General features: G+C 38.1%; 1 protein-coding gene across 1 annotated transcript in view; it reads left to right on the forward strand.

The window, feature by feature from the left end:
* The window catches only part of DBH (dopamine beta-hydroxylase), a 43879-nt gene that overhangs the window by 4082 nt on the left and 17357 nt on the right, over positions 1-22440 (forward strand). Inside the window, exons 2-5 of the mRNA XM_007475249.2 lie at positions 7147-7293; positions 12829-13086; positions 14422-14598; positions 16295-16397. Of these exons, the coding sequence (XP_007475311.2) occupies positions 7147-7293; positions 12829-13086; positions 14422-14598; positions 16295-16397 (685 nt within the window). The remainder of the gene's footprint in view (positions 1-7146; positions 7294-12828; positions 13087-14421; positions 14599-16294; positions 16398-22440) is intronic.

A 22440-nucleotide genomic window follows, 5' to 3' on the forward strand; every position in this document is an offset into this window, starting at 1 on the left:
TTGCCATCTCCTTTACGAAGCCTTCCGTTTTGAATGGGGAGATGCCCTTCCAGGCTCAAATTGCTCATAGTCTTTTGCTTGGGTCTTTCTCTCTCTACTTCCCCCCATGCCTCATGCCCATTCCACCTCATCCTAAATAGAATGTGAGCTTCTTGGAAACTGTGTCATATCTAACTTTGCATCTCCTTCATGCTGTCTTGCAAATGGTAGGATCATTAATGTAAAGCTGAAAGGACTCTTAAAGGACACTAGTCAGAGGTTCAAACTGGGAATTTGTTTTGTTTCTGGGTTCAACTAGATAATTACTGGGTCCCCTTCCAACTCTCAAATTCTGTTCATTTCCAATCCTGTTTTAGGATTCTATCCACTTTTTATAATTCAATTCTCTTGTTTTACAGACGAGGAAAGGGAAGCCCAGGGAGATTATGTGTTTTGCTCAAGTTCACACAGGCAGTAAGTGTAAGTGGTAGGCTTTGAACACAGGTCCCCTGACTCTAGAGAAACATATCTGTAAATGCTAGTTTATTGAGAAGAAATGAAACTGACAGCAAAAGTCTCTTTAATGAATGAGTGCCAGACATTATGATAGGATTTAAGGAGATATTTTCAGACAAGGAGAGATTTCAGGTTTCCCTCAGATAATATTATATAGGAAACCCTCTTAATAATCATGGGAATAAGGGGCAGCTAGGTGGCTCAGTGGATTGAGAGTCAGGCCCAGAGACAGAAGGTCCTGGGTTCAAATCTGACCTCAAGACACTTCCTAGCTATGTGACCCTGGGAAAGTCACTTATCCCCATTGCCTAGCCCTTACCACTCCTCTGCCTTGGAACCAATAAACAGTATTGATTCCAAGACAGAAGGTAAGGGTTTAAAAAATAATAATAATCAAAGGAATAGAGACTTAAGACTTTTTGTAATAGGAACTCCCAGAGGAGAAAATGCCTTCTATCTATGCAGGTCAGTTCTGTCTCTATATTATATAATTGTAAGAGAACTATGGAGAAAAAAAAGTGCAGCTTGAATTCCCAGTGCAGTTTGAATCACATGAAAAATGTAATTAGGAAATATTTGCCAAAATAAATAAAAATGTAATAAAATATAGATGATAATAACATGTGGTTTTCTTTTGTTATATTTTATTTTATCAATTACATGTAAAAATAATTTTAACACTTCTTTTAATATTTAGAGTTCCAAATTATTTTCCTCTTTCCTTCCCCATCCTCCTCATTGAGAAAGCAAGTAATTTGATATAGATTATATATGTGCTACCATGCAAAACCATATTAAGCATGTTTTGAAAGAAAACACACACACAAAACCCAAGAAGAAATAAAGTAAAAAATAGTGTTCTTCGATCTGCTTTCATACTCCACCAGTTCTTTTTCTGGAGGTGGATCACTTTTTAAAATCATGTCTTTTGGAATTATCTTGGCTAAGTCATTTGCAGCTGATCATCATGCAATATTACTTACTGTTACTGTGTACAATGTTCACCTGGTTCTGCTCATTTCATTCTGCAACAGTTCATGAAAGTCTTTCTAGGTTTTTCTGAAAGCATCCTGCTCATCATTTCTTAATCCATAATAGTATTCCATCACTATCACATGCCATGACTTGTTTAGCCATTCCCCAATTGATGGGTATTTTCTCAATCTCCAGTTCTTTTCCTCCATGAAAAGAGCTGCTATAAATATTTTTTGGACATATAGGTCTTTTTCCTTTTTTAAAATTTATTTAAACTCTTTAAGATACAGACCTTTTGCTGAGTCAAAGGCTGGTCCAGCTTTATAGCCCTTTGGGCATACTTCCAAATTGCTCTCCAGAATGGTTGCATCAGACAACAATTCCACCAAGAGTGAAATAGTGTCCCAATTTTCTCACATCTCTGACATTTGTCATTTTCCTTTGCTGTCATATTAGTCAATCTGTTAGGTGTGAGGTGGTACTTCAGAGTTGTCTTAATTTGCATTTCTCTAATTAATAGTGATTTAGAGAACTTTTTCATGTGACTATAGATAACTTTGATTTCTTCATCCAAAAACTATCTGTTTATATTTTTTGACTATCAATTGGGAAATGACTCATAGTCTTATAAATTTGAGTCAGTTCTCTATATATTTGAAAAATGAGATCTTTATTAGAGAAACTTACTGTAAATTCCCTCCATACCCCCACTCCCAGTTTTCTGCTTTCCTTCTAATCTTGGTTACATTAGAAATGTTTGTGCAAAACCTTTTAAATTTAATATAATAAAATTTGTTCATTTTATGTACTGTAGTGCCCTTTATTTCTTGTCTGGTCATAAATTCTTCTTTTATCCATATATATGACAAGTAAATTATTTTGTGCTCCCTTAATTTTCTCATGATATCATTCTTTATGTCTAAATCATGTACCCATTCTGACTTAAGTTGGTATGTGATATTGGTCTGTATCTAGTTTCTGCCAAACCACTTTCCAGTTTTTCCAGAAGTTTTTATAAAATAGTGAGTTACTGTCACCTAAACTGGGAATTTTTTGTGAAACAGATTACTATGGTCATTGCCAATTGTCTATTGTGTAGTTAATCTATTCCACTGATCCACCACTCTATCTCTTAGTGAGTACCGGGTTGTTTTGATAATTACCACTTTGTTACAGTTTGAGGTATGGTGAGGCTACCTCACCTTTTCCCACACTTTTCCTCCCATTAATTTCATTGATATTCTTGATCTTTTGTTTTTCCAGATTAATTGTTATTTTTCTAGTCCTATAAAGTGATTTTTTGGAATTGTTTGATTGATATGACCCTGAATATATAAATTAATTTAGGTGAAATTGTTGTTAAGTTGTTCAGATATGACTTTTGTGGGAAAAAAGTATTTTATAAATGTGTTTTATATATTGCCAGGATTTTTCTGGGAAGATAGACTTCTAAGTATTTTATATTGTCTGCAGTTATTATAAATGGAATTTCTCTTTTGATTTCTTGCTTTTGGACTATTTGGTAATATATAAAATGCTAATGATTTGTGTGGTTTTATTTTATATCTTGCAACTTTGCTAAAGTTCTTAACTATTTCAACTAGTTTTTTAGTTTATTCACTAAGACCTCCAAGTACATCATTGTATTATCTTCAAAGAGTGATAATTTCATTTCCTCATTGCCTATTCTAATTTCTTCGATTTCTTTTTCTCCTTTTATTGCTCTAACTAGCATTTCTAGTACAATATTGAATAGTGGTGATAATGGAAATCCTTGTTCTAATCTTCTTAGGAAAGCCTCTAGTTTATCCCTATTACAGATAAAGCTTGCTGGTGGTTTTAGATAAATATTATTTCTCCTTTTAAACAAAGCTCCATTTGTTCCTTTACTTTCTAAGATTTTAATGGGAATAAGTGTTATATTTTATCAACCAAAAGCATTTTCTGCATATATTGAGTTAATTATATGATTTCTATTAGTTTTGTTATTGATATGGTCATAATCTATGATCTTTATGATGTGTTGCTGTAAGTTTCCTCACTAGTATTTAAAGTTTTTTAAAAAATAAATATTCAGTAGGGAAATTAATCTATAATTTTCTTTCTCTGTTTTTGTTCTTTCAGGTTTAGGTATCAGTACCATATTTATGTCATAGAAGAAATTTGACAGGACTTTATCTTTGCCTATTTCCCCAATGGCTTATATAGTATTGAAGTTAATCATTCTTTCAAGATTTCATAGAATTTGTTGGGAATCCATCTGGATATGGGAATTTTTTCTTAGGGAGCTCATTGATAGTTTTTTTTCCATTTCTTTTTCTAAGATGGGGTTATTTAAGTATTTTACTTTCTCACCTGTTAATCTAAGTAATTTGTATTTTTGTAAATATTTATCCATTCCTAGGATTGACAGATTTATTGGCATATAATAGGGTAAAATAATTCTTAACAATTGCATTAATTTCCTCTTCCTTGATGGTAAATACTCTTTATTTTTGATACTAGTAATTTTGTTTTCTTTAAAAAAAATCAAATTTGCCAATGACACTTATTTAATGGATATTTTTATAAAACCAGAGTCCTAGTTTTATTTATTAGTGCAATGGTTTTCTTACTTTCAATTCTATTAATCTCTCTTTGATTTTAAAGACTTCTAATTTGTTGTTTAATTGGGCATTTCAATTTATTTTCTTTTTCTAGTTTTTTTTAAGTTGCATGCCCAATTCATTGATTTGCTCTTTCTTTATTTTATTGAAATGTTTAGAGGTATAGATTTCCTCTTAAGTGCTGCTTTGGTTGCATCACATACATTTTGGTTCATTGTCTCATTGTCGCCTTTTGAACGGAGGTCCTCTGGACTCTAGGCTTGGTGTTCATCCATTGTGCTACCTAGCTGCCCCCCGATCCCCGCCCCCACCCATTCTTGATTATTTCTATGATTTGTTCCTTGCCCCACTCTTTCTATAGGATTAGATTATTTAGTTTCTAATTAATTTTTAATCTATGCTTTCGTGATCCCTTATTGAATGTGATTTTTATTGCCTTATGATCTGAAAAGGATACATTTAATATGTCTGTTTTTTCTGCATTTGATTAGGAGATTTTTATGCCCTAATAGTCAATTTTTGTGTAGGTGTCATATGTCATTCAGAAAAAGGTATGTTCTTTTCTATTCCAATTCAGTTTTCTCCAGAGTTCTATTATATCTAATGTTTCTAAAATTCTATTAATCTCCTTAACTTCTTTCTTATTTATTTTTTGTTTAGATTTATCTAGTTCTGAGAGGGGTAAATTGAGATCCCCAACTAGTATTAAAAAATTAAACCTTTGCCTTCCACCTTAGAATTCATAATGTGTATTGGTTTTAAGGCATAAGATCAATAAGGGCCAGGCAGTGGGGGTTAAGTGGCTTGTCCATGGTCACACTAGTATTGTTTTGCAGTCTATTTCTTCCTATAATTCATTTAACTTTTCTTTTAAAAATTTAGATACTATATCATTTGGTGCATATGAATTTAGTATTGCTATTATTTCATTGTCTATGGTGCCTTTTAACAAGATATTGTTTCCTTGCTTATGTCTTTAATTAGATGTATTTTTGTTTTTGCTTTGTCTGAGAGCATGATTGTCGCCCTTGCCTTTTTTTTTAATTTTAGCAGAAGCATAATAGATTCTTCTCCAACCCCTTACTTTTATTTTATGTGTATCTCTCTGCTTCAAGTATATTTCTTATAAACAACATATTTTAGAGTTCTGGTTTTTCAATTCATTTTATTATTTGCTTCCATTTTATAAGTTCATTCCATTCACATTCACAGTTAAGATTACTGTGTATTTCCCTCCATTCTATTCCCTCCCACCTTCTCCTTTTACTCTGGTCCTCCTCAAAAGTTTTTTACTTCTGTCTACCACTTCCATCAACCCATCTTCCCTTTCCCTTCTATCACTCCCCACTCCTTTTCCTCTCCTTTCCCCCTCCCATTCCCCTGTAGGGTGAGAGATATTTCTATATCCACCTGAGTGTGTATGTTATTCCCTCTGAGTCAATTATTATGAGAATAATGTTCAAGTACTATCCCAAGGGGCATTTCCCCACTCTTTAGGTTTTCCAAACTACTGTTTTCAAAACAAATACTGGGGACGATCTAATAACTGTGGACATTGCTCTCCTGGTCTGTGCTCTGATATGTGAGTGACCACAAATATTTTTCCCTGGAACTATGGCCAGGGTCTCTGTTCCCTGAAGTTACACATTCTAGGATGCTAGTGCATTCTAATTCCTCAACATGGGACAGAAATCTGGGCCTGTGATCCAGATCCTCATATGGGCAATGCAACAGAATCCTATACCCAATGCTAGCAAAGTGCCCCCTGTAATCTCTTTCTGACCCATTGTCCAGCCCCTTGGACTGTCGGTGGGCTGAGAGATCCAGAAGTTTCTGCCACTGTTTCAGTTGCCCCCAGGCCTACCCCAGCTTGCTGGAGCACAGCCTGTGCTGAACTGAACTTCACTGTCGACACAGTGAGAAAGATCTTTTCTGTTGACCGGATTCTAGTTTGTCTTGGGCTCAAAAATTGCTTTGCCCCATCCTTTTGCTGATTCTGCTGCTCCAGAATTCATTTTGAGGCATTATTTCTAAATGTTTTGGAAGGGAATTTGGGAGAGCTCAGGCTAGCCACTGTCTCATTTACTCTACCATCTTGAGTTCACCCAACATGTGGTTTTCTAAATCACTCTGCAGCCCCCGGGGATCCTTATGTTCTGTTTAGTGGTTTCCATTTCTATTTGAATTTGACACCACTGACCTAGAGTGCCAAGAGGTTCTATGACTTCTCCAGAGTCACATAACCAATATATGTCAGAAGCAGAGCTTGAACCTTGGTCTTCCTGCCTCCAAGGTCAGCTCTTTATCTACTATTTCAAATTGTTCTTCAGTAATAATAATGACAATAACATATATATATAAATGCATTTATATATCATATATTAATAACAATAACCTCTTGAGGTAGGTATCACAACCCCATTTTATGGATGAGAAAACTGTTGCTCAGAACTGTTAAATGACTTATCTACAGCCCCAGAAATATTCAGTATCAGGGTGGAGAACAATTTTGCTGGCTTCAGATCTAGCCTTCCATTCACTCTTAACACGTTCCTCTGCTGAGGATGCAGGAGTGCAAAAGACAGTGAACCTCAAGACATGGAGGGTCTAGCCCTGTCTCTGTAGCAAACTCCCTCTGTGGGACCTTAGACGGATATGTCACTTCTCTCTGGTCTCAGTTTCTTTGCCCATAAAACAGAGGAGCTGAATCTGATGACATCTAAGGCCCTGGAAATATTAAAATTGTCTGGCTCTATACTTGTGAAACCTACTAGTGAAACAATCACGACAGCTCTGGAAAGTTTTCACTTTTACAAATATTGTCTCATTTGATCCTTACAACAGCCCTTGGAGGTAGTTGCTATTTTCATGCCCATTTTTTGGTTTAGGAAACTGAGATAGAACAGAGGTCAAATGACTTGCCCAGAGACACTCAGCTGGCAAGTATCTGATGCTGGATTTGAACTCAGGAATTCCTACATCTAGACCCATCATTCTATTTACTGAGCCACTTAGCTGCCTCTTATTTTCAAGAGGGTCTCTGTTTTTCTGACTGTGTTTCTCTTGGCAGGATGCATGGAGTGATGCAAAAGGGAAGATCCATTTGGATTCCCATCAGGATTACCAGCTTTTGCAAGCTCAGAATACTTCTGCAGGACTCTCTCTTCTTTTGAAGAGACCTTTCAGTACCTGTGACCCTAGAGATTATCGCATTGAGGTGAGCTATGGTCTTTCTCTGCAGAGGAAAGATATGGTTCGGGATGAAAATCTGAATTCAGTCTATATTTCTGCCTTTGCCTCAGTGTGATGAATGGGCTTATCTGCCTATTCAAAGAACTGCTGCTATTGGAGTTTTCATGATTCTTCTTAGGCAGGTAAGAAGTTGATGGCAAATTTGAGGAAACCTCCTCGGAAACCCCTGGTGGGAAGATGGCAGCTCAGAGGCAGGGGAAGGGTTGAGAGGTGGCCCACAAGGAGGATCATCAATTCAATAGTGTTAGAGGGCATTATTCTTGGATAAAATAACTCATATATTGACTCAGGACCTGGCAAAGAAGCACCTTAGCAGGGGATCTTTGAAACTGAGTCTGTGTAACGAATGATGCTTCCAGAGCAAGATGCTAGCCCCTTTGTTTGCTCTTCAAGTCCTTCCCTGAGCTGTCAAAGCCCTACTTTTTAGCTATATATCTTTCTCCTGCCCTCCAGATATTCTGTTCTCCAATCACACTGTTCTATGTTCTGTCCCCATGAATACTACCCTCAGCTTTCTTGCCAATGTTCCACATACCTGGAATGCTTTCCCTCTCCCCTTTTAATGGTTAAACACCCTTCCTTTAAAGTTCAATTCCAAGGTTACCTCCTTCACAAAGTCTTTCTTACTCGCTGGGTTGATAACAGCCTTCTCCTGGACCTCGCCTAGTACATGCACTCCTTTCCCTCAGTTATCTGGTAATACTGGCTATTACAATCATCTGAGTTTCTGTCTTAGCTCTGTACCTAGACTATACATTTCATGAGGTCAGGGATCTTGTTTTCTTGAAATTTCATACTTAAAGTATGTGGACTGGGGGGCGGGATTTATATCCCTGAGTGTTTATATCAATAAAATAGAGAAAAAACAGATAAATGAATTGGGTACTTAAAAAAAACAAATAGAAAAAAGAACAAATAAAAAATCCTCATTTAAAGGTTAAATTGGAAATCCTAAAAATCAAAAGAAAAATGAATAAAAGTGAAAGAACCATAGGACTAATAAATAAGGCTAGGAGTTGACTCTAAGAAAAAACAAATAAAATAGATAATTGGTTAATTTTATTTTAAAAAGGAAAGAAGAGAATCAAGTTAGTAGTATCAAAAATGAAAACAGTGAATTCACCTCCAATGAAGAAGAAATTAAAGCAATCATTAGGTACTATTTTGACCAATTATATGACAATAAATTTAACAATATAGGTGAAATGAATATTTACAAAAATGTAAGTTGCCTATATTAACAAAAGAGGAAATAGAAAACCTAAATAATCCCATGTCAGAAAAAGAAACTGAACAAGTCATCAATGAACTCCCTAAGAAAAAATCCTCGGGGCCAGATGGATTCACAAGTGGATTTTATCAAACACTTAAAGAATAACTAATCCCAAAACTATATGACCTATTTGGCAAAATAAGTGAAGGAGCCCTACCAAATTCTTTTTATGACACAAATATAGTGCTGATACCTAAGCCAGGAAGACCAAAAAGAGAGAAAAAAAATTATAGGTGAATTTCCTTAATGAACATTGTTGCAAAAATCTTAAATAAAATATTAGCAAAGAAACTACAGCAATCTATGACAAGGATTATTTACAACAATTAGGTGGGATTTATACCAAGAATGAAGGGCTGGTTTAATAGTAAGAAAACTATCAGCATAATTGACCATGTCAATAACAAAACTAACAGAAATTACATGATTATCATAATAGACACAAAAAAAGCCTTTGGCAAAATAAATTTCATACTTAATCCAATGCCCATTCCAGTGCTCTGCACATAGTGCAGACTTAACAAATGTTCATTGAAAGAATATGTGCAATTACCAGTCCTCCCCTCTGTCTCCTTCTGTTCCCCCCCCCCAATCTTTAATATGAGGTAAGAAAATGCCCTATTTTGTTTTCATTGGCTATTAGGATGATGGATTTGAAGCTGGAAGGGACTTTAGAGGTTTTCTAATACAGCCTTCTCAATTTGCAAATGTGGAAATTGAGGCCTTGAGAGGTTGTAACTTAACCAAAGATACCAGTAACAGAAGCAGGATTGGAACCCAAGTCCTTTGGCTCCAAATCCAGTGTTATTTCCACTATCTCATATTTTAATTCAATATTATGCTCCATCTCTGATACTCAGAGTGGGAAATGATCTTTTTTCTTCTCCTTTCATTTCCTTTAAAATACTAGCTACCTCTTTAAGCTCTGTTCTATTCTATTCTATCCCATCCCATCCTATCCAATTCTACTTTATTCTATCCTAATCTATCCTGCTCCAACCTATTCCATCCCATTGCATCCCATCCCATCCCATCTCATCCTATTTTATCCTAACCTATCATATACTTTTCTATATTATTATTACTTTCTATACCATAGGCAGAAACATGGTGGCTAGAGAGGATAAAGACTTGGAATCAGGAATTCATTTCAATAGGCACTTATTAAGTACCTACAGTATGCCTAGGCAAAAGACATAAAGATTAAAAAACAACCAAGTTCCTGTCCTTAAGGAGCTTAAGAATTCTACTAGGGAGAACAACAGATAATTAAATGCAAAATATATAAGGTGTAAAAACAAATTAATGATAGGGGAGAGGAAGAGCGAGGTTCAAATTCTGCCTCTGACACATATTGGTTATATGTCAACCATGTGAACTCAAACATCTCTCTATGTCAGCCTCTAAATCACTAATAGGCTCTGCTCTATATTGCTGGAAGGAACTTTCCACAGTGATCCATCAATTGAAATTTATTAAACACCAACTGTATGCCAGGCACAATATGAGATGCTGGGGATATAAGAGGAATAAAATAATCCTTCCTTGAAATGAACTTATCTTCTCTTGATAATTAAATCACTAATACTTGGATATTTACATATACTCTATATTACTTTCTAATCCTTGTATGTGTACTGCCATCTGCCTCTGGGTAGATTGAAAGAGCCATGGTGACAAAGATTGCATTTGTTTTTTCTTTTTTTTTTTAAACCCTTACCTTCCATCTTAGAAATAATACTGTGTATTAGCTTCAAAGCAGAAGAGTGGTAATGGCTAGGCAGTGGGGGTTAAGTGACTTGCTCAGGGTCACACAGCTAGGAAGGGTCTGAACCTGGATCTAAATCAGGACTTTTCATCTCCAGGTCTGGCTCTATATACACTGAACCACCTAATTGCCCTTTTTATTAGTTGTTCTCATAAATGGAGTAAAAAAAAAGAATCTGTAAATAATAGGCATTGAATAAGTGATTGTTGAATAAATGAATGAGTGCCTATGGATTCTATGACAGGGACAAAGAAGGAAATAAGACATGGTCTCTGATTTCAAGACCCTTCCATTTAGAGAGTCTGGGTTCAAATGGCACCTCTGATGCTCATAGGAGATAAGAAACATACCCCCAATGACAAGGCTATAAAGTAATATATGAAGAAGTGGGAATATATAGGAGAAGTGTGAGAAAAATATCATGGAAGCTCAGAGAAAGGAGATATCAGTTCCAGTTAGTGAGGGATCATGGAGAGGAGGATGGAAACTTCATGGAAAAAGCTATATGAACCAGCACTTGAAGGATATATAGGATCTGAATAGGTGGAGACTGACTGAGTGGGTAGAGTAGGCACTTTCATTATAGGAAATAATGTGAGCCAAGCCCCTTGCTCATCCTTTCAGTCACATCTGACTGTGACCCCGTTTGGGTTTTGGGGGTCTTTTTTTGGCAAAGATACTAGAGTAGTTTGTCACTTCCTTCTCCAGCTCATTTTACTGATGATGAAACTGATAAGTGTGTGAGGTCAGATTTAAACTCAGGAAGGTAAGTCTTATTGCTGTCACTCGATCCACTATACCGTCTAGCTGCCTCCAGCTAAACTATGTGGTAGACAAAAGGTAGAATGAGTTCAGGGAACTGTGATTAGTTCATTTTTCTTAGAGACTAAGGTAGATGAAAGGAATAATGGGAGATCTAGTAGGCATAAACACAGAATTAATTGAAATATATTGATATATTTTTAAGTATTGCCTTAAATACAATAGCTCTGCTTTTAATACACTCAGCAAGCAAGATGATAAAAATTGATCTTCAATTTTCACTCTGGCTAAGTGCCAGTGTCTGTCTGTCTCTTCCTACCTCTCTGCAATTGTCTCTATGTTTCTCTTTTTTCCCTCCCACCTTAGCAGCTCAGATAATTGCTCAAAGGCTATAAAAGCAAGAAATTAAAGACTTAAAATATCAAGATACCAGATTTGGGGGCAATTAGGTGGCACAGTAGATATCCAGACTTGGAGTCATGAGGATCTTGGTTCAAATTTGGTTTCAGATATGTCCTAGCTGTGTGACTCTGGTGTATTAGAGTTATTACTAAGAAAGAAAGTAAGGATTAAAAAAAAAGACACAAGATTTCATACAATCATCAATCTCGAGCCAAAAAGGACCTTGGAATTTGCTGAGTCCAACCTTCTTCATCTTATAGATGATGAAACTGAGGGCTAAGGAGGTCTAATGACTTGCCCAAAGTCATACAAGTAATGAGCCATCAGAGATATAATTTGAACCCAGACCCTCTCGATCTAGGACCAGTTCTCTAACAAATGTACTTTCAATTTCAATGAAATATTTTTTGCATTTTTACAATATGCTATAATACCCAGACACATGAGAAAATGAAAAGACTCAGTCACTGCCCTTAGGGAGATTGCCAGTCAGTAACTCACTCTGGGATCTATTCCTTTCCCTTCTTGCTTTGTTGTTTCCCATAATATAAAAAGAGAAGGATCTTATTAAGTGATCTGTAAGGTCTCATCTATTTCATTCAGTGAGATAATATAGTTGGGGAGATTAGATTTACTCACATAAAGCAATTGGAGGCCAGCTGGAAGACAGATCAAACCATATATTTGACATTGACAGCGTTAGAGGAAAGTTGCGTCAAGACTACTGTCACCCCAAGCCTTGCTCATGACAGACCATTCAGATTGGCGTCTACTTCTTTAGAAAGCCAGGAACCATGAAAGTTCCAAGTTGGTCATTCTTGGGGTTGTGAGATGGTTATGGTTGGAGAAAGCAGTAAACATGACCTAGTCACACAGGTTTGACAGGATATCCAATGAAGATCATATGAGTCAGTCAATAAACATTTATTAAATAAACATATATTAAGTGTTTACTATGTTCCAGACACTGTATTAAGTGATGGAAATATAAATACAAAAAAGAGAGTGCTTACCCTCAAGGAACTTACAATATAATAGGGAAAGACAATACATAAAAGGCAGCTAAAAAAGGAGGGGAATGGGTGAGGGAGAGGAAGGGGGAAAGAGCATGATGGAGACTTCTGAAGGAGTGCAGTGGGTTGAGAAATGAAGGATGCCTTGATTAAAAGAGGGTTCTGTCAGGAGCTCTCCATTCTCCTCAAATCAGAGGAAAGGACTCCAAGGACAGGGTACTGAGGAGGTGTGAGCTCCAGAGTTGAAGTGGTGAGTGTATCTGTATCACTGTTCCATGGCAGGATGGCACCATACACTTGGTCTATGGGTTTCTGGATGAGCCGTGCCTCTCCCTGGAGGCCATCAACACATCTGCCATTCAGAAAGGATTTCAACGAGTACAACTTTTGAAGCCTAACATCTCCATCCCTGAAATGCCTTCTGATCTGATCAAAATGGAAATAAGGGCTCCAAATGTCACAATTCCCAATGAAGAAACAACATACTGGTGCTACATGAAAAAACTCCCAGATGACTTTAGTCAACATCATATTATCAAGGTAAGGAAGGAAAGAGGAATGATGCCCTCAGCAAGTGTCTATTGGTTTCTAAGTTAGGTATCTCCGGTCCTTGGTCTAGATTTGCACTCCCACTCCATGGTCTACGCAAAGGGGACAGCCAACTTGGCTTGTCTCCCTAAACTCAGATTTCTGGTTTATTAATCACAAAGAATAACTTTCTCTTGTTTTACTATTTCTCTTGTTATGTATTGAAAGAACGTAGATGTAGGCGGTCAAAGCCCATCTACAAGGGAACAATGGTTCCTTTTCTTAACAAAGAGAAGCTTAGAGCACATTGGACTTTGAATGATATAGTCAGTCAGTAAACATTTATGCAATGCCAACTATGACCCTGGCACTGTGTTGAATGTTGGGGATCCAAGAAAGGCAAAAAGCAGTTCCTGCTCTCAAGGAATTCACAATCCAATGGAGGAGATAATGTGAAAATAACTATTTACAAACAAGTCATAAACAGGATAAATTAGAGATTTAGTATTATATATAATGTTTTATGTAATAACATACTATAATAATTTATATATTACATATATTATAATAGATAATTATATGCAATCCATGTTAAATATAATGCTATATAATATGGAACAATAATATATAATATATAATTATTAGAGATTTAGAGATAGGCAAGAAGGCACTAAAATCAAAGGGGGTCAGGAAAAGTTTCTCATAGAAGATGGGATTTTAGTATGGCATATGTTAACCTGGAGATGGGTAATAAACTAAGATGTTTCTGGCTAAAACTTTCAGGGCAATCAGCCCAAGGTCCTGAACCCACAGGGCTAAAAGATGCCCTGATCAGGTTGGACGATATAGTTCTGCTTGTAGCCATACCTATAATGATCCCTTGGAAAGAAGAAAATGATTCCCTGCCCACTCCTTCACCCTCATGCAAGAGGGTCAGAGCTCACCTTGGCTGTGGAAGGCTCTTGAACATCCAATGTATGCTCTAGGGTAGTGATGGCGAACCCTTTAGAGATGGAGTGCTGGACCCCATCCCCATCCCACCCCCCAGACCACGTGTCATTCCCCTCCCTGCCATGACTGCTGGGTGTGCCTTGCTGTTACCCCACACAGGGGAGGGAGAAAGCCCTTTCAGTTTGGTACTCTCATAGTGCTCCTCAGAGTGACTTTTCCTGGGCTAGGTGAAGGAAGAAGCAGCCATGCCAGAGGTGACATATCTAAGAGTCCTTTATTCTTCAGGAAAGATAAAACTAGTCTCAAAGAAAGGGGTTCAGGTCAAGGTGGAGGGGTTACTCTGTGTAGTGAGGTCACTGTCACTCATTGTGTCTGTCCTCTGAGTGATCTCTGCAGTATGAGCCCATCATTACCAAGGGCAATGAAGCCCTAGTCCATCACATGGAGGTCTTCCAGTGCGCTGTGGAGTTTGAGCCATACCCGGAGTTCAGCGGGCCCTGTGATGCAAAGATGAAATCTGATCGGCTGAATTACTGCAGACACGTGCTGGCTGCCTGGGCCTTAGGAGCCAAGGTGTGTAAAGAAATTGATTATAATAATGAGTCATTCTTTTTTGATCCTAAGGTTTTCTTCCTCAATTTTCTCATCAATAATCATCATAACAATAACAACAACAAAATGATGATAACTTACATTTATATAACACTTTAAGATTTGTGAAACTGCATATATATCACCTGATTTGATCTTTACAGTGTTGTTGTGAAGAAGATATTACAAAGATTTTTTTATTGTTATTCCTATGAATAAATGGATGAAAGTCTTCAGTGAGTATTTGCCATATGCAATATACCATGTTAAATACTTAAGCATAAAATGTTTTTTCTTTTTAATTTTCTTCTTAATACTTTATTTTTCCATAATTACATGTAAAAACAATTTTTAACATTCATTTTTAAAAATTTGAGTTTTAAATTCTCTCCCTCCTTCTCTTCCCCCGTTCCCTGAGAAGTAAGCAATCTGATAAAGATTTTACATGTGCAATCATGATAGTCATTAAATTTTTTTTATTCCTTCACTCATTTTATAGATGAAGAATTAGAGACACCTATAGTACCCTAGGATAGAACTAAAACCTAGGAAGTAATTTAGGTCAGCCCTCTCATTTAATTGATAGAAAAATCCCAGAGAGCTTTAGTGGTTTTCCTAAGGTGACCCAAGTAGCAGAAGACAATGGTATAACTTGAACCCAAATCTATGAACTCCAAATCCAATGACTTACTCATAGTCAATCCACTACTAAGAAGTGGAGGCAGAATTTCAATTTGAGTCTTTAAAATTTTCAAGTAAGCAAGAGGGTAGGTCCAACAAAGTAGAGGGAGGGCAAGTGGTAATGGGCAGTATCAATCAAAATGCATTTCTTAGATGCCTACACTATTTTGGGTATTTTGCTAGGAGCTGGGAATGCAAATACAAAGAATGAAACAATCTCTACTCTCAAGGAGATTACATTCTAGGGGAAGAAGAGAAGAAAGATCTTGGAAAGTTCTCTTCTCCTCAAATATCGGTTTCACTGATTTGTCTGTGAGCCTCTAATGTCACCATTCCTTTGGGTCATGGAACTCTTGGTCTTCAAGGGTCCCTTAAAAATGCAGTTTTTCTTTCTCCTTTAAAAAAATTAATGTTACTGTTTCAAGGGTTTTAGTCTTGCCTCCTCAACATGGGGTCAGGTATTCTGTTTTCTATGTGTTTGTGTCCCACTTTAAACCCTAGTACAGTGAAAGCTAAGCATGTGGTTGGTACTGGCTGGCAGAATTAATGGGAGAAACAGATAGGCTATGGGCCTATGCCTTCCTCTTCATTTCCCCCATAGTGCAGTGGATCACAGTGCCTGGTAGGCCAGCCATACATGTGAGCCTATATGGGGAAAGTAATGGCTAAGGCTGCCCTGCAGAGGGGTTTAGGAGGATAGAAACTTAGGGAGGGAATATTCATTATGGTCCTCAAATTCCTGTGTCTAAGTTTCAGTCTATGCAAGGAATGGGCAACAGAGCTGTCACTCAATGTGGGTAGAAATCACCCCATTTTCAGATGACTCCCTCAACTCTGACCTCCTCCTGTGCCTGTGGGTTCCATAGACTTCCGAAACTAAATTGAATGGGACGGCTCCTGAACCAGATTTGAGGGACTCTTTGCAGTGACGTATGACTCTGTTTTGCTCATCATTTGGTGCTATATTCATCCTCCCTCTGTCCTCTCCATCTTACAGGCATTTTACTACCCAAAAGAAGCTGGTCTTCCTTTTGGAGGCCCAGGATCTTCCAAATATCTCCGCCTGGAGGTTCATTATCACAACCCTCTCAAGATAAAAGGTCAGTATTTGGGACTATGCCATTTACAGAACCAGTGCCTTTCCAGGATCCAGTGTTCTTATTTTTTAATGGAATTCTTTAACCTCCTTTTTTCAGTTATGTGGAATCAGTAAATTTTCTCCCTCATTTTCTCTCCACGATGGGGAAAATCAGAGCAGCTTAGGAACTGGCATTTCAACTCAATCTCAGGACTTACTTGCGCCCTCAAAAGTTTAATCCACACTAAAAAACAAAGTCAGCCTCCAGTGCTCCCCCACCTTTACTTTATGGTGTCAGCCAGAACTCTAAGCTATCTTTAGGCTGTTATTTGTAAAGAAGTTCAAAAATGCCCAGAAAGGCACCAAACATCTGTGATACAAGAGGATTGCAATATAAACTGTCAACACTAGAAGACTAGTTTTGAAGTGGGATGCTAGTCCTAACAGTACAGTGGACTTCAGCAGCACCAACTGTGTTTTCCTATAAACGCCCACCTGCTATATCTCAATTATCCCCATATATAGATGATGGAGAAATGTGGTGCACTCAGAGATGATGTAATACTAGGGCCAGACAATGGGCACAGCCAACAGCAGAATGTGTGCAATCCCTGCTGAGTCTCTTGCTCTAACCATCAGAAACAAAACCTTCAAATCTGGCATCCATGCTTTTGGAAAAAAGTTAACAAGTTTTCCCTAATCTCCAAATGCTTCTGTATGCGATCTCTTCTCCTCATCCATAGACTCAAAGGATGTTGGAGTGGGAAGGGACATTTAGTCCAATGCTCTTGTTTTCCAGGTGTTTGGAAATTCAGCTCCAATCTATCTTGAGTACAGATCATGTTACTCCCTTGCTCAAAGACCTTCAATGACTTCCCATTGCTGACAGGATAAAATTCAAACTGTCAAACTGACATTAAGGCCCTCTACAATCTGACTCTTATTATTTTTCCAGCCTAATATGCCACTTTGAATTACTAAGTTATCTTTTGTTATTTCCCTGTTTGGACTCCCAGCCAAACCCAGCTATTGATTGTTCCTCATACATACTGCATGCTTCCTACCTCCACGTTTTTGCTGGTCATATCCCTTCTGCTTAGAATTCTTTCCCTCTTCCTCTGCATCTGATTACTCATTTTTTCAAGGACCAGCTTAAATGACCACTTCTCCCTGAAGCCTCCACTGATCTGCCCTGCCTCCCTCTATAACTGAGTGAGATTTCTCTCTCTATCATACTTTGTGTCTTTCTTATGGCATTCAGCACAATTGGCCTTGTATTATAGTTATTTTTGTATGCCTATCATCCCTCTACTGGACTCTAAGCTCTTTAAGGACAGTGGCTGATTTATTTATCTCTGTATCCCTCCCCAATCTTTGTGTTCCAACTGAATTCAATAAATGCTTATTAAATACCCATTATGTGCTAGGCACTGAGCTTAGTTCTGGGAAAACAAGATTAAAAAACAATCCTCGGTTTCAAGGAGGAAGATATGATACAAATGTATATGAAAAGGATAAAAGGGGGAAGCTAGGTGGCTCAGGTGGTAGAGAGCCAAGCCTAGAGATGGGAGGTTCTGGGTTCAAATCTGACCTCAGACAGTTCCTAGCTGTGTGTCCCTGGACAGGTCACTTAACTCTAATTTCCTGACCCTTTCTGCTCTTTTGCCTTGGAACCAATACACAGTATTAATTCTAAGATGGAAGGAAAGATTTTTGGTTTTTTTTTAAGGAGAAGGCAAGGAAGAATGTGACAGGACAAAGAAGAGATTCATAAAGGTACCTGTACTAAAGAAATCTCCCTAAGGACCTAGCTGAAACCACCAACCTTGGTAGATGATGCAACCTTTAAGTTCTCTTCTAGAGCTATCTATATTATAATAGTGAAGACTGGGTGACTAAAAAGCCTTCAAGGTCTAAAGCAATCAAATTGCTAAAGGTGACAATTTTATGCAGTTAAGCAGTGGATGAAATAACAAAATCAGGAAGGGAACTTAGACTAGTGGACATCAAGTCTGCAATGTTCATAAAATGTTGGAGGTAGAAGAGTCCCTAGAACAATGCATGAAAGGGTTAAAAAGGATCATAGGACATAGAATATCAGCTTTAGAAAGTTCTAGGTATCATTCAGCTCAGCACATTCATTTTTTAAACCCTTATCTTCTGTCTTGTTACCAATTTTAAGCCAGAAGAGAAGTAAGGGCTAGGCAATTAGGGTTAAGTGATTTGCCCAGGGTCACACAGCTAGGAAGTATCTGAGGTCTGATCTGAACTCAGGTAGCCCCGAGTCTAGGCTTGGTACTCTATCCACTGTATTACCTAGTTGCCCTTCAGCCCATTCATTTTACAGAGAAGAAAACTAAAACCAAGAGAGACAAACTATTTGTCTAATATAACACAGGAATTAAATAGCAGAGCTGTGATTCAAAGAATGGTTCTTTTTGTGCTGATTTAGTGTTAACTTCCTGTTCATTCTGGACCTGTCAATGTTTGTGTTGTCTTCTTCAGGTTATAAGCACCTTGGCTGTGGAACTTGTTTTGTTGGGAGGTGGGACATGGGTAATTATGGGGGTCTGAAGTCTTTCTTTCTCTCCTATTCCATCCATTCTCTATGGCACACAATTCTAAGTAACAGAGAACTTGGGAAGATAAATATGAATAAGAAATGGTCCCTGTCCTCCATGAGCCCCAAAAGGAAGAGAGGACAAGAGTATTCATTACTGATACAAGGTTAATTACATGAATATAATGGCCCCCAACATCTTTTTCTATCTATCTTTTCTTGACATTAATCATAATCTTACATCCCACAAGTAGACTAGGAGCCAACTTGGCCAATAAAGTGATACTGTGCATCTTGTTCAATTAAATTAAAAAAGAAAGATGCTTTTTGAAAAATTCCCAGTTTCTTAGGTTTACAAGAAAGCCTGCTTCTTCATGATATCTGAGTGTATTTATGGATTCATTGCCACATATAGGGAAGATCATGTCATTTCGCAAATCTCAAAATGTGCTACATTGCTATAAATATCAAGATCTAACAATTATTTCATTATTTAATCCCCTTCTGAATTTTAACCAATTATATCTTTTTTTATTATTATCCATCTGATGCAATCAGCATGGAGATACTGGAGATGGTTGAATTTAGACTCTTTTTTTTTAAGGGGTTTGAGTGAGTGAAGGGAAGGGAGGAAAGTGTGAGTTTATTTCTCTCTCTAAGATGCAGCTAGAGAAGTGATGGCGAACCTTTTAGAGACCACATGCTGTGCCCCACCTGCCTCCCCTCTTACCCCACACAGGGGAGGGAGAAGGCACTCCCATTGGGTTGCTGTGTGGAAGAGTGGGTGAAGTGAGGGATATCCCCAGTAAGTGTAGAGAGGGGGAGGGGAGTGGCCCAAGCACTCTGCTCCTCTCCAGCTCTGCTGCCTGTGAGATGTCCACTTTACCCTCTATGTGCTCCCATTGGGCTTCTGGGCATAGGGGTGGAGGATGTGAGAAAATATCATCAGGCATGGTGGAGAGGGGGGAGGGGAACATCTCCACCCGAGTCCCTTTGCCTTTCTAGTAATGAACTCTGGGGGTGTGAGGGAGGGAGATGCATGGGCCTACAGAGAGTCCTCTGTGTGCCATCTTTGGCAACTGTGCCATAGGTTCACCATCACTGACCTAGAGTTTGTCCTAGAAATAGCATGGGAGTGTGGTTTGGTGGAGAGCACAAAATGAGGACATTCCCCCTCCAACATAGCTAACCCTTTCCCATTTTAGCAAACCAGTAAGGATAAGTTAAACAGATTAGCTAGCTGTCACTTTGGTCCGTAAGGGGGATAAAATACAATTTCAGCCAATTATTCAACCTTGGACTTCAATTTGTTCCTCCTAAAATAAGTACATTGGATGATTGGATCTCTATGGTCCTTTTAAGCTTTAAAATGCTCTGCTTTTACTTTAGTTATGGGCAGATGGACTAGGGACAGCATTAGCATCAGCAGCTGTATATTTGCCTTCACTACCATCATCTACCACCTTTCCAATCCTCAGGTTTCTTTCTAGTTCATGTAGATTACATTTTTTAAAATTATTGATATCTCTTGGCTTTCCATTGCCTTTGCTTCTGAATATACCCCTCCTTCCTTGGGTATTCATCCTTGTAACAGAGAATGAAAGAGAAAGAGAATAAATAAAGCAGTTTTAGCAAAGCTAAGCAATACATCAATTCAGTTTAATGGTATATGGAATGTTCTATGCCCAGAATCCTCTTCTTCTGCAAAGAAGGAAAGTTGGTAGCTTAGTCAGTTCATTACATACTCAAATGGATCTGTGATTCCATTGATATTTATAGACATGGATGAATCTTAAATAGGCCCAGGGGATGTAACAATTGTGACTTCTTGACTTTTGTCTCATATCTCTGCCTGGGTACTGGAATATACTTAGAGGGCAAGGAAGATAGCGTCTCTCCTGGGTACTTAGTACTATAGTGCAATGCAGTGGGAAGAACTCTGGGCTTGGAATCAAAAGAGACCCGAGTTAGAAACCCAACTTTGATATTAATTGTGTGATTTGGGACCAGTCAGTCAGCCTCTTTAAGCCTCATATTCCACATTTGTGAAATGGAGATGATAATATTCATCATCCTTATTTTATAGGGTTGTTTCAAGGTTCAAATGAGATAATATTTAAAGAACTCTGGAAATCTTAAAGTACTATAAAATACTATACACATGCTAGTTAATGATATCCCGTGGGGGCCCAGCTCAAGTCTCACAATCCTCTTATGGATTTGTCTCAAGGAAGACCCAAAATTATCATACAAAACCCAACTTTTAGTTAAAAAAAGATGAACTTTCTCTGCATTTTTTATTTTGTTGACCTTGTTCCAGACCTAGAAATATTGTGCAGTTTATAAATTTTGGTTTTGGAGAGTCCAGGCTCCATGTTGAGCCAGTGCCCCCTTTCCCCAGAGAGAAAGGGGGGGGGAATAAACATTTATTAAACACTTACTGTATTGAAGTATTGTGCTAAGCACTTTAAAATATTATCTCATTAGATATCCAGGTACATTGTGCTTTCAGACTGTACCTAGCAGCAGACTTGGAACTAGGGCAAGAGGCAGGAAAAGCACTTTTAATTGAGTAGGGGGTTGGGTCTGGGAGGCAGAGAAACAGAAACCTTGGACACTGGTGAGTGAGAGACTGAGGAATTGGGGGAGGAAGCAACTTAACCCAGTGGAACATCTGACTATCTATTAGTTTTCTAATTTTGCTAATGATTTTGCTTGTGGATTGCCAGAACTGTGATCAATATCCTTGGAGGAATCTTCCCGAATTGATGAGATCACAGGTCCATTAGAGAATTTGGCTTTTCTTAAGTAGGTGTTAGGGAAGTTACCTAAGACCCATCCAGGGATCCTAGGAATGACAGGGAAAGTCTGATGTCCTCCTCTACTCACTCGTCTCTTTCCTTTACTCCTGCTGGCCTGGTCTCTGGACATCTCTTTCCCCCTCTATATATTGATGACCAGTGAAGTTTTGCCCTAGACAGGAGTAGAGATCCAGGACCCTCCAGCAGAGCTTGGCAGTGGGAGCTTATTGAAATGTCCCTGAACCCCCAAGGTGGATATATGCTCCTTCATGGTCTTAAACTGACCATGTGAATGGGGGAGGGAGCAATTTGTTACTGGACTACAAGTGGTAGAGGTAGGGAAGGGATGTGAATCCTCAAAGCCCTTTGTGACCCTAATGGGATGGGATGGGATGGGAGAGTGGAGTTATACTGATATGGGTGAATTTTTCAGATAGAGAACATCGGAGCCAAGGTAAGAAGAGGCACTGAGCAAAGGTCCAGTTAAATAGGACTAAACTGAGATCTTGTGAACTGTGCCTAGGATAGAGCAACTAGGGTTATTCCCCAAGATGTTGAGTTGAGAGAGCACCAAATTTAGAAGGCTTAGGCCAAATGGCAATTCCCTACTGAGCACTGAGTGGGAGTAGCTAGGAGTTCATACCTTGTGACAGAATGAAGAGAGACTAGAGCTCCAACATTATCTCCAAACCTGGACATAAAAT

Source organism: Monodelphis domestica, chromosome 1, assembly GCF_027887165.1.
Source record: "Monodelphis domestica isolate mMonDom1 chromosome 1, mMonDom1.pri, whole genome shotgun sequence".
Classification (NCBI taxonomy): domain Eukaryota; kingdom Metazoa; phylum Chordata; class Mammalia; order Didelphimorphia; family Didelphidae; genus Monodelphis; species Monodelphis domestica.